This window comes from Barbus barbus, assembly GCF_936440315.1.
Source record: "Barbus barbus genome assembly, chromosome: 12".
Classification (NCBI taxonomy): domain Eukaryota; kingdom Metazoa; phylum Chordata; class Actinopteri; order Cypriniformes; family Cyprinidae; genus Barbus; species Barbus barbus.
In genome coordinates, this window is record NC_136740.1 from 26,520,213 (window position 1) to 26,533,558 (window position 13,346).

Sequence of the window (13,346 nt, forward strand, 5' to 3'; positions counted from 1 at the left end):
GTAATTATATGTGAAATTTGCTAGCAATTTCTGAGTGACAATTGTTTAGAAATAAATCCTTCACAATGTTTTTTTTTTTTTTAAAGACCTTGTATTTACTCCATGGCAGAATACATAAAATAATATACATGGTAATAGCATAAGAACTGTTGTATTGTGAAAAGAACAGATGCAAATGCTGGCTTTGATGTCTATTCTCGCACAAATCCATAATTCAAGTGTCAGCTCTTGATTTTGTGCCAGTCTGCTTGAAAACACAATCTCCTGGCATAAAGAAAGAAAATGCTGTTGAGATTTTAAAGCAGAGCAGCATGATGGCTGTTTAGTTTCAGCATTCAGTCCCGACAGTCTGTCCTGGGGTGATGTTTATTTTTCATTACCACCGAGTTTCCCTAGAAACAGCTTTTAACAGCAGGTGTCGGGGGAACAGTTCTGTCATACTTGAGCTTTACTGGACCCTGCAAGCAGAAAAAAAAATGGTTCAGCTTTTTGTACTAAGCACCATCAGAAAGCACTTTAAATGAGGAGCTTGTTAAACAGCCCTCTTTCCAGAAGGGAAAATATGAGTTTTGAGTAAAATCTTCACAATGGAGTCATGAATCAAACTTTTGCACCCTGAACAAAACCAGAACCAGTTTGGTCCATGACACATAGTTCAAAGCATAACCCCACCCACCGCTTCCCCGTCTCTATCCCTGTGTGGAAAATGAGCACAATCCAAATGCATTTTTCCTTCTCGAACAGGAATTCTTTCCCAGATGATTCTTCTGAGGTCATTAAACGATGTCGTGCGGCTTCGGGGAGCTCCTGATTGCTCTAGATCTAGTGCTGCATGGGGAGGGGGTTCACTATGTTTCCACACACAAATACAAGGAAACGAACAGGAGCCAGTGAGAGATTCCAGTCTGGTGCTGTAACACACAGCTGTGTCTCCCCAGGGCACCAATTCACAGAGCCCTCACTCAGTCAGCTCTGATGCTCGGAAACACTGCCGGCAGGTAAACTGTAGCTTGAAACAAATATCTTTCTCTCTTACAACCTCCAATTCACACACACAGTCCTCGGGGTAACTCTGTTGCATTGTTGTGTGACAGGGTCACACAACAATGCAACAGATAAAATCAGCAACTCCCTCTGTGTCAACACAGCATTGCAACTGCCAAAAATAAAGAAACCCACTGCAGAATAAGGATTATTCAGGACCATTTATTTGCCCATTAAATTATGAAAATAGAAATCCATAAGCAATTTATATTTACAGCCTGTAACACCTTGTGAAATGAGATTAACTGACTGTTCAGTCTGGTTTCCTTTCCATCTCTCTAGAATGTAGTGTATGAATGAATACACACACATCAACACACCAGTGAACTAGTTTTGGAGCTTTATGGTCTAAAACAAAGATGTTTATAGAGAGAGAGAAAAAAAAAGAGACAACAAACAATAAGTAACATTACCCAAATCAGCCATCTTCATTAATCCATGGTTTCTCTTTCAAATAGTTTAACTAGATATAAATAAAAATCACTCTCCTCTAGTTTAACTGCCATAGACCTCATGGAAAATTACAGGAACTGAAACATCTCAGCCAGTTTTGTGGTCTCTCAGCAAGATTTCTTTGGACAGTAACTTTTGGTTTTAATAATCTGTTACGGTCTCCTAAAAAATATGCAAGTGCCATTTCTAATCCTCAATTATTAAAACAGTTTCTCTTTATCCATTTTTAACTCACCCTTGTGTTGTTGTAAACCTGTACGATTGTCACAAAAGAACATTTTTAATCCTGTTTAAGTCAATGTTTTCTATACAATGTGCCATAATAATCATTCTGGCACAATATTCAAATGTGCAATGCACAAATTAGTGATGCCAGACACTATTGGTTTTCACATGTGATCAGACATGCTGATCCAAATTTTTACTTTTTTTAACTTTCAAATTTTAATATAAGAATATATAGCGCAAATAAGTTCCAAAAGCCAAGAGGGATATTTTTAGTGAATAATTATATAAATGAACTAAAGTATGGCTGCAGAATATTTAGAAAATAGATCACAAGTAGTTTGAACTACTTTTTCTCCTTCTGGAGCACAAATCTGCACTTTAATTGAGAAATCAATGTCGACATTTTACATAATATGTCTTTTGTATTTCACATGAGAAACCAAGTCGCACAGGTTTGGAATGAGACATGAAGTAGAACAAATTATGTTTTTAAGACTCTAACATCATTAAATATTGGTAATGTCCTATTTCACTCAATAGGACCATCACATTAACATGAGTATTAATCTCTCTGAAGTATATAACAGCAGACCAGTACTGACAGCAGAGCAGAAAAACGCAGGTAAGCAAATAAAATGTGTTGAAAGAAAAACAGAGCTTCAAATTAGGCAATACCGTGTAGATGCAATAGCAAGAGATGTAAATCTCATTCTTATTATCATAAAGCTATTTAAAACTGTAATATATGTTTTGGTCCACACAATGAAAGTTGAGGTTGGTGACGACAAGTTAAGTGCTTTCTCAGCTAAACTTAGCTTAACATTTGTAGCTATAAACAGTTCTGCTTTTTATTTTTTTCGGTAAAAAAGAAAACACAGGTGAATACACCCAGTCAAGAGACTAAAGCAACGAGTGTAGCTCTATAGAAAAAAAAGCTATAAAACCAAAGATTATCATGCAATTAAAGCTCAAGGAATAAATAATGCATGAATCCCCAACAATATGTTGTTCCTGTGTTTTCCTCCACCGTGTAGGCATGTCCATCCTAATGCAACTAAAAAGTCCTACTTTCATTCATCCTCATTCACTCCTCCTCTTCATCGTGGGAGGGGCCTCTGAGTGAGGCAGGGCCTGCAGGCTCCTCCTCCTGCACATGCTCAATAGCTACTATGCCGTTGAAGAGAGCGTAGCTCAGCATCGCTGCCACTGCGATCAGCACTGACAGCAGCTGCTTGCGTCTCTTGTATGGCTCGTTGTCAAAGTTGCTCCCCTGCTGTGTGCTGGACATCGGACGACTGACGCCCTCTGCAAACAGAACAAGCACGAACATGAGGACACAATGACTCTTATTCTACAAACAGAACAATGGACGTTTTATTCTTTGCAAGCACTTTATATTGTGGTTGTTGGTCTCCTACCTTTATACTCGCTGGGGAAGTACAAGCTCAGGATGTTACAGCAAAATGTGTTCAAGTTGTCCAGATTCTTCAAGTTCTGCTGCAGTCGGCAGTTAGGCAGCCGGATCTTAATAAGCGGAGCTAGATGACCAAAGACATATGCATCTAGAGAAGAGGGCCTTTAACACACACACAAAGACATCAAATGTATATTAAACCTAACCTATAATCAACTGAGAATAAAGCTTAAATGTCAACCTTGATGTATAAAACACTTACGAATCGCCAAAGAAAAATTTGTTCGATCCCAGACGCTGAGAGAGAAGATTGAGGCACTCCAGAGCATCGTGGTAAAGCTGGAGGGAAAGATGGAGAGAGTCACAGAGAATAACAACTGAGAGGATGTGGAAGAAACAACTAGATTATAGATTCTTATGTTTGTTTTCTCTACTTTTACCAGTCATTATGTTTTTTATCTCAGTATTTAGCTTTATATATCTCAATATTTGCGTTTTTGCCTTGCAAAACATTTTTTTGGTAACACTTTATTTTAAGGTGTCTTTGTTACATGTACTTACTATTATAATAACAATAAATTATACATAATTACATGCAAGTAACCCTAAATCAAACCCTAATCCTAACCATATAGTAAGGACATGTAGTTAATTAATATTCCTCAGTCCTTAAATGTATAATTTCACTGTAACAAAGACACCTTTAAAAAAAAAAAAGTGTAACCAATTTAGTTTTCAGTCAGAGGAAGCTTTGTTTTATCCTAAAAGCCACTGAAGAGATTAGATTAAAAAGGATTAAATGAAAGAAGAAAACATTAGTTAAAATGTTTCTCACCAAATTACCATGAACAAGAAATATTTTTAATAATTTCCATTCACATGGATCAACATACCAATGCATTTTAAAAATAGTATACTAGTATAGTACAGTCAGGTCCATAAATATTGGGACATCGACACAATTCTAATATTTTTTGGCTGTATACACCACCACAATGGATTTCAAATGAAACGAACAAGATGTGCTTTAACTGCAGACTGTCAGCTTTAATTTGAGGGTATTTACATCCAAATCAGGTGAACGGTGTAGGAATTACAACAGTTTGCATATGTGCCTCCCACTTGTTAAGGGACCAAAAGTAATGGGACAGAATAATAATCATAAATCAAACTTTCACTTTTTAATACTTGGTTGCAAATCCTTTGCAGTCAATTACAGCCTGAAGTCTGGAACGCATCGCATAGACATCACCAGACGCTGGGTTTCATCCCTGGTGATGCTCTGCCAGGCCTCTACTGCAACCGTCTTCAGTTCCTGCTTGTTCTTGGGGCATTTTCCCTTCAGTTTTGTCTTCAGCAAGTGAAATGCATGCTCAATCGGATTCAGGTCAGGTGATTGACTTGGCCTTTGCATAACAGTCCACTTCTTTCCCTTCAAAAACTCTTTGGTTGCTTTTGCAGTATGCTTTGGGTCATTGTCCATCTGCACTGTGAAGCGCCGTCCAGTGAGTTCTGAAGCATTTGGCTGAATATGAGCAGATAATATTGCCAGAAACACTTCAGAAATCATCCTGCTGCTTTTGTCAGCAGTCACATCATCAATAAATACAAGAGAACCAGTTCCACTGGCAGCCATACATGCCCACGCCATGACACTACCACCACCATGCTTCACTGATGAGGTGGTATGCTTAGGATCATGAGCAGTTCCTTTCCTTCTCCATACTCTTCTCTTCCCATCACTCTGGTACAAGTTGATCTTGGTCTCATCTGTCCATAGGATGTTGTTCCAGAACTGTGAAGGCTTTTTTAGATGTCGTTTGGCAAACTCTAATCTGGCCTTCCTGTTTTTGAGGCTCACCAATGGTTTACATCTTGTGGTGAACCCTCTGTATTCACTCTGGTGAACTCTGGACCTATTATCTGCTCACTGTAATTGGGATAATGAGGGAATAACACACACCTGGCCATGGAACAGCTGAGAAGCCAATTGTCCCATTACTTTTGGTCCCTTAACAAGTGGGAGGCACATATGCAAACTGTTGTAATTCCTACACCGTTCACCTGATTTGGATGTGAATACCCTCAAATTAAAGCTGACAGTCTGCAGTTAAAGCACATCTTGTTCGTTTCATTTGAAATCCATTGTGGTGGTGTATAGAGCCTAAAATGTTAGAATTGTGTCGATGTCCCAATATTTATGGACCTGACTGTATATAGTATAGTGTATAAATAGTATTTTTTACCAACATTTATTTCTTCTAAAACATTTAAAAAAACACCACACCATGGTTATAACTTTAATGACTCAAAGGAATGTTATTGAAATCACTTTCAGAACGATTTCTTTTCACAGCTGAACCATAATCCACCTTTGAAGAGCCAATGAGACCCCAATTTTAAAGCGATTGAGCAGACGATATAACAAGTGCACTTATAATAATCAGAACACCATCGTGCATTGGTGTGGAAGCTAATATAGTTTTCTTTCTTGGTGTGAATGTGCTTGTACAGAGATAGTCCACCCAAAATGAAAATGTCATAATTTTCTCCCCCTCATGTCTGCCCAAACCTGTATGACGTTCTTTCTTCTGCAGAACACAAAAGAAGATATTTTGAAGAATGCTGGTAACCAAACAGTTTGCTTCCCATTGACTTTCAGTGTATGGACAAAAAGATTAAGTCCAAAACTGTTTGGTTCCCAACATTCTTCAAAATATGCCCTTTCATGTTCTGTAGAAAAAGGAAAGTCATACAGGGGGAGTAAATGATGACAGAAAGTTCTTTTTGGTGGACTATTCCTTTAATATTGCATTAAAAGCATCATCGCAAACGTAACATTTAATATATATTGCTCAGCCGTAGGCGAACAGTTCCCAAGCATGCACATTGTGAGTCATAAACAAGCAGAGCTGTTTCCCAACATCAGACTAGCAACTATCTAAAATAGAATTCTCTGCCAGAATGGAACTTCTGCTCTGTTTGAGCCCAGATGCCATACATCTGCTGGTTTATCGGTGTCCTCTTCAGGGACCAGAATACTGTTGCCTCTGGCTGGAGTCTAATAGCCGCCCTGGTGTCTCAGAGAGGTGTTAGTGTCACAACAGACACAGCCCACCCACCATCTGATGCATATCGCACAGCAAAAACAAACACTATCAAGCACAATATCCAGAATCCCACCAACCTCCTTCTCTGCCTCTTCTCCCGCCTCCAGCGAATTGTTTCCCCGGATCAGGCGGAGTCGCTCAAGCTGCCTGTTCTGCATGCGGCCCGGCAGGAAGAAGTTGAGTGGGAAGGACATATTCTCTCCATGCCAGGGACGCGTCACCTCCACATAGTTTTTAGGATCAATCCATAAAGCGTAGATCTGCAGGGAGATGAGAGTTTGAGCATGTACCCACTAAAATTTCCTCTTCAAAGTCCAGTGTTTGAATCTCACCAGTGCAGGTAACAGTCGCTCCTCCAGCAGCGAGATGAAGGCCAGAGTGTCTGCGCCCTCTTTGGCCGAGAGATCATAGTCTGCATTGTATTTCTGAAAACAAATTTCCAATATCACTATACGACACTGAACAAATCAAACTGTGACTGGTTGCTTTACATGTCTGTCAGATGGCCTCTTGGGCGGTCCTTGACCAATGAAAATGGCTTTTTTATTATTGCAGAAAATAAGCTCTGTGACCAGCAAAAGTTTGAGATTATTACAAATTTGGTTCATCAAGATAATCTTCACTAACAAAAACAAGTTTTATGAATTTTGAAGCCTGAATGCAAGAGGCTGGTTATAAACAAACTACACCACGATCGCTTGACAAATCTTTTAATCTTTGAAAAAAAGGAGCTTGTGTTAATCACAGACATTATTTCAGGCATATGATCAAAAACCTATTTTAAAAAAAAAAACATTGACTTTGGGTCTAAGAAACTGGAGGCTCAAAATTGTAAACTTATTTCCAGGTTTTTGGACTGAGGTCGCAGCACTCTATAGGAGAAAGTACTTTAGCATCCAAAAAGTTGTGTAGTGTTTTGTGAATAAAGCTGCAAGGATTGATCTGATCTGATCTGTGTATGCTCCTGACTCTGTAAGCAGCTCTGGGTAGAACAGCACTACTACTGGTAGAATGAGAAACTATAAACGTGTTTCTAGGAAGGGTTTTAATTATGCACCTAATTAAAACCTTTCCTGAAAACACATGTTTATTGTGTCTTATTCCATTCAAATTTAATGGGTACCTTCATTGTGCAATCAAACATGATTAATGAGAAAATTAGGGGAGCCTTTATAATGGCAGCAGCCTTCACTGGAAAGGCTGCGGTTCTCAAATTAATGAACCCGAAATAAAGAGTGAAATATACAGGGACACTTGTGTAATGCTTGATGAAAAGCAAAACGTTACCATGACAGCTGCAAAATAAGAGATAATCACCTGCTTCCTCAACTGAATGATGATCTGACTGGGTTGGGAGCAGCTGCCTTCATCTTTGGTCCTGAGAGCAGGAAGTGAACCTTCAGTGAAGACATCAGCATCAGCAAAAACATAAAAAAAAAACATATGGGCCTATAAAAATTATCAATGACAGTCTATTTAAACTTTCGACTATCACTCTGGACATCAAAAATAGAAATGCATGATCTCTAGAAAACACTATTACTTAATGAAATGTTGTGCTGATTAATATGTTTAGTTTTTTTTGTTTTTAAACCATGATACATTTTTTTCAAGATTCTTTGATAAATACATAGTGCAAAAGAACAGCATTTATTTGAAATAGAATTTTTATAGTAAGTTTTTACTATTTACTATTTCGCTGGTACATGTGACTAGTGACAATAAAGGGCTACTACTGTTACTATGATCAATTTCATTGATAATTGCTAAACAAGTATTTTTTTTTTTTCAAAAATACAAATAAAATGATCTTTTAAATAAAAGAACTAAGTAATTTGTTTATTTATTAATGGTTTAGTAGCTGTAAAATGTATCAATCATACACATCCCAAGAGGAGGTCCGCTATAATATTATAAACAGGCTAATTAACTGTTATACTTTATTTGTATTTAATTTCATTGTAAAGAATGATGAAGTGAATGCAGTGCATATAAAGCTGTTGCTGCAAAATCAAAGGGTCTACCCAATATAAAACTGTTGAAGGAACATTGGTCTTCAATATGGAATAATATTGAACTTTGGAAAAATTCAGGAGCTAAGGAAAATAATAATGGAGACAGACAAGAATGTGGTAAGAGAAAACATACAGATGCAAGTTATCAGCAGCTCGGCAGGAAAGAGGAAGAGGCCTCCGTGCTTCAGTTAAAGCACACGCTAAATGTTTGTCTTAATGAATGTGGAGTGTTCGCCAAGAAACTGATTGTTAAAACTTTGCCTGCTTACCTGTGGGGCTTCTCCAGGGGTTAGAAATCTTGTGAATTTTGAGCGGAGCTCCAGCAAAGCGAGCGTATGCCTAGAAATTATATAAAAGACATTATTATTATTATTATGTGCACTAATTTCACTTTATGGTTAACAAGATTTTAACTTCCAGGTTTAGACAGAATCTGGTTATAAGTGCGTTGCTGGCCTCATGTCAATATGTGGCATTCTGGTCTCTAGATACAACTCCCTCCTCCACATTTACAGGATTTTATTTACAACGTCCGGCCAATATTATAAATCTTAAGAGCTAGAAAAGCAATTTTAGGTCATCACTGGAGGCATCACTTATGTACAAATTTACAAACCAAACCAAGTATGAACCGTGTTGCTTTCCTTAGCAAGCTCCACTAAATTACAACAAGAAACAACACAACCTCATACACAACACAGATGACGATCACATAATATGCAGTTGCAATAAAAGCACAAATGCAACCTGAATAAACAACAACTGTTAGCTAACTTCAACAAACAGCTCCATTCAGCTCTTGGACAGGGTTAGGGGTTTAGGATGGGATGCCTCATTTTACAACGACATCCGATAAAGAGGGACGTAATTTCACATTCCTGCACATGCAGCTGAGAGCTGACAGATTGAGTGCTTCACACCTGGCTCAGGCCTTCAGCATGTCGTTTAGCAGATTCTTTCCATTGAAAGCATCTTATACTGCTGATCACTGGGGTTAAATTCCCTGGAGCACTTCTTTACACTTTAGACCGAAGCCAAGAAAGACTCGAGAATAATCAGACTTGATTCTTAAAGGAATAGTTCACCCAAAAATAATGACTTTTTAAAAAAAAAGATTTATTCTCAGTGTTTTATGCCTTTATTTTGATGGGACAGCAGCTATACAGAAAGTCAAGTGAGAGAGAGAGAAAGGGGGATGGGATCGGGAAATGTCCACGAGCCAGGACTCGAATTCGGGACACCCGAAGCACAACGGCGCTATGTCAGCACGCTGCTCATGAGACTATCGGAGCTGACAATTGTGTAATTTTTGAAGAATCTTCAAGCAGCTCTTGAACAACTGACCTTGACTGTGAAGCTCCAAATGTTATAAAGTACTACATTTGAAGCAGTTATTACAAATAAAATAAACAGTATAACAAATAACTATTTTTTCTCTAGAACTCTTCTGTGACCCAACATAGTATAAGTGGGTATAGAAAATGCATGGATGTAATTATGCCACAAAATACCAGTCTGTCCCTCAGAGATTATGTATGGCTTCTGGAGATATGAATAGTATGGACATCTTTAATGTTCATTTTGGAGCTAGTCACTATGAAACGTCTTGTAATGGAAAAGAGCTGCATAAAGATCCTTCAGATTGTTTGTGTTTCATTGCAAAAACAGCAGCAGAATCACTTCTGGGCGATTTCTTTAACATTAGGCTAGCACCAGCACTCAAAAACTCACTGTGACTGTAAAAGGGGGGGGTCTGGAAAAAGCTGACTATTGAGTTGTGAGATTTTCTCCTTTTCCCGGCTGCAGTTGAACGGTGAGCTGGAAAAGTGCCGTAAACTCCATCAAAGGCTGACATCATAACCTCAGATTTATTACTAGATTGATTCCTACACAATCCTAAATTGTGGCTCGTAAAGTAGAGGGGATCAAGTTCGGAAATAAATCATTCCTATGTGAACAACCGGTACTGTCCAAAGCAAACACGAAGAGGAAAAGTACAGCTGGCTGAAATCCACTTTGCCCACAGTAAAAGCAGTTCATCAGACTCCTGCTGTACACATAAACACACTGAAATTAGGCCACGGATGACAGAACAGCTTCTCTTGAAAGTGCAGATGGTAATAATTAATTTGAGCAGCTCATTAGATCCTTAAATAGAGAGATGATGATTGGACTGTCCTGCTTTTAAGCCCCGCCCCCACCCTGCTGCACGTCCAATCACTGCTCTGTCTTTAAGGAACAGTGTTCTAATACAGTGAAACAATGCAACCACAGCAGGGCAATTCATCAATAAACGCAGAGTAAATGCTTTTGCTGAAAGGTAACATTTTATACTTTTTCTCATTTGAGCTCTTTTTTATTAAAGTAGAAATTAGTGTTAGTATTAAAGTGTTAGTAGAAATTCCAAGACCACTGCAAAACATCAAGCACTGCATAAAGAATAAAATGACTTCATAAACATCAAATAAGCATACTTTTAAAATCAAGACAGAAACTTGTAGAAAGAACGAACATAACATCACAAGAGATCTCCTAAATAAAGTAGGCCTGTCATAATTATTGCAGAAAAATCTGGTAAGATTATTTGATGTATTATATGCATATTATTATTAGTAAATACTATCCTATATTATATGTGACCAAAAAAACAGTAAGAAGGATAAATTTTTTGAAAGTGAGATTTATACATCATCTGAAAGCTGAATAAATAAGCTTTCCATTGATGGTTTGTTAGGAAAAAAAGAAAAAGAAAAATTTTGACCCACAGAACGTATTGTTGGGTATTGCTACTAATATGCCCGTACGACTTATAAATATAATATAACATAAATGTTAAATTACATTAATAGATCACAATAAAAAGTCATTTTAAACAAATACAATACATTCAACAAAATCATGTTTTTTAATTTTATGTCTTACAGGAGCACTTCAATATTTTAATTTGAATATATTTTAAATTTTTATGCCATTTATTCACATTATGGCATAAAAATTTAAGGTAATGTGACTAATAACTTAATCTTCTCAAAATTAATGAAAAAAACAAAACATTATCATTAATGATAATCAACTAATCACTGTCAAAAATGTTATGATTATGACAGGCCTAAGTTCAAACTGGCAGCTACCAGGCAAATCTCCAGACATCCTCAGGCCTTCACATGCAGTTACAATTTAAAGTAACTATACCCTTTCTGGTTCAATGAGATAATCTGGAAAATTCTGAATGAACTTTATATTACTAAACCATCAGACACAGGGAGCAAAACATGCCTGCGGTTTTCAAAGCGCCCAGAGTTGTTGCAGACAGACTGTAACACACAGACATCATCCCGACCGCTGGCGATCTGGAAAAATCCCACCACACACTTTAGAGAGTCCAAAACACACAGCGCTGAAGTAACCTAATCACTTTAACATGCGATTTCAGCAACAGTGACCTGGTTCTGTGCCCACACACAACCTTTGTTGATTAGGAATAAAATGGATCTGAATGCAGTGTCCAAAGCTGCTGATGGGAGATGAGTTTGATGTTAACTCCAGATGACAGTGCCGGGTTTGTGGTTTACAGTAGCACAGACAGGTGGCGCCCTGGTGTGACCAAACTGAAGTGGAAAAATAAGAAAAGTGGAGGATATGTATCCCACATGATGATTCATGCAGCAAACATATCTGTAGATAAGAATGAGTAAACCTAATTTGCTATGTTCTTATTTAATTAAAAATAGTAGCTGGGGCCAAAAATCTACAGATTTTTATTCTGGAAAATAGATAAGACAATAATAGTAATAATATTAATAAATTATATGTATAATATAAAATATTGACATTATTCTGCTCGTGACCCTAGAGAAGATAAGTGGTTTGGAGAATGGACGGATGAGAGTGGATTATCTCATATATACATATACATACATATATATATATATATATATATATGTGTGTGTGTGCACATGTTTATGTGGTTTATGAGGACACAAATTTGTATAATGACATGGGTATGACAGAGGTACTACAATATGAAGGTGGTTTATGAGGACACTGCCTATGTCCCCGTAATTCAAAAGGCTTAAAAAATATACTAAATGGTGTTTTTTTGAAAATCTAAAAATGCACAAAGTCTCCTGTGAGGGCTAAGTTTAGGTGTAAGGATGGTGTAGGGCAATAGCACACACAGTTTGTTCAGTATAAAAACCATTACGCCTATGGAGAGTCCCCATAAACCACAAAAACCAACGTGTGTGTGTGTGTGTGTGTGTGTGTGTGTGTGTGTGTGTGAACAAGGTACTTCAAATATAATCTTATGTGAATAGTGGTTACAACTGTTGTTTGTTGTTGTTTATAATTATATATATATATATATATATATATATATATATATAATTATAAATGTTATGATATATACACACACACACACATTATATTTTACATATAATAATAGTAATAATAAACACCAGCTGAAACCACTACGTACACAAAGTACATTGTATTTTAGTATCATGCAAAGAATACTAAATTGGTAAAAATGTAATAAAATAAAAATCCTGGTATAAATAAATACTATTATCATTACTATACATATTTATGCCACGTTAAAATCTATGGTCTGACTGTCATATCACTGTACTTTTGTAAGTGATCGGTACCGAGGCAATTTTCTACACAAAGACGGAAACTTGAGCAAGAACCCAACCCGTATAAACATCCAGACTACACGAGCCAGTGATGAAAACTCACCAGCACGATAAGACAGTCCGTATTTACTGACGGTAAACCCAAACCAGCCTTCCAGCAGAACAGCTCACTGGGCGCCGCCATCTTCAGAATCCACACACCTGTGACCCGGAACTGACGATTCGACAAATAAAAGTCCCGACCAATCTGTCAATCTGTAGCTGCGTTTCATTACCGCGGTCAAGCCAGCCTCCACTTTCAAAAACACGGTCATTCTAGCCGCCACGTTATTTTGTGGTGCGCGCATATACTAGGCGTTGCGGTAATACCGAGTAAAACTCAGATCAGAGGAAAAGCATATCTCCTTGTTTCCACACACCACTCCAAATATCATATTCTATAACT

The 13,346-nt window shown here is 37.5% G+C and overlaps 1 protein-coding gene across 1 annotated transcript; it reads right to left on the reverse strand.

Annotated features, from left to right (window-relative positions):
- Positions 1-82: 82 nt before the first annotated feature.
- On the reverse strand, positions 83-13,103 carry mtx1a (metaxin 1a). The gene is made up of 8 exons (XM_079430166.1): positions 13,005-13,103; positions 8,534-8,603; positions 7,567-7,646; positions 6,582-6,674; positions 6,327-6,509; positions 3,402-3,478; positions 3,144-3,301; positions 83-3,030 (listed from the first exon to the last, which is right to left on the reverse strand). Exons 1-8 carry the CDS (start codon positions 13,083-13,085, stop codon positions 2,810-2,812), a joined length of 963 nt encoding a protein of 320 aa, XP_079286292.1. The 5' UTR covers positions 13,086-13,103; the 3' UTR covers positions 83-2,809.
- Positions 13,104-13,346: the final 243 nt, after the last annotated feature.

Excerpts from the sequence above, each read along its gene's own strand:
- mtx1a (XM_079430166.1), bottom strand. The coding sequence starts at position 13,085 with ATGGCGGCGCCCAGTGAGCTGTTCTGCTGGAAGGCTGGTTTGGGTTTA. Across the intron at positions 7,647-8,533 it reads CCCCTGGAGAAGCCCCACAG|GTTCACTTCCTGCTCTCAGG; the intron begins GTAAGCAGGCAA and ends TCTTCACTGAAG. Across the intron at positions 3,479-6,326 it reads GAGAAGAGGCAGAGAAGGAG|CTTTACCACGATGCTCTGGA; the intron begins GTTGGTGGGATT and ends CTTTCCCTCCAG.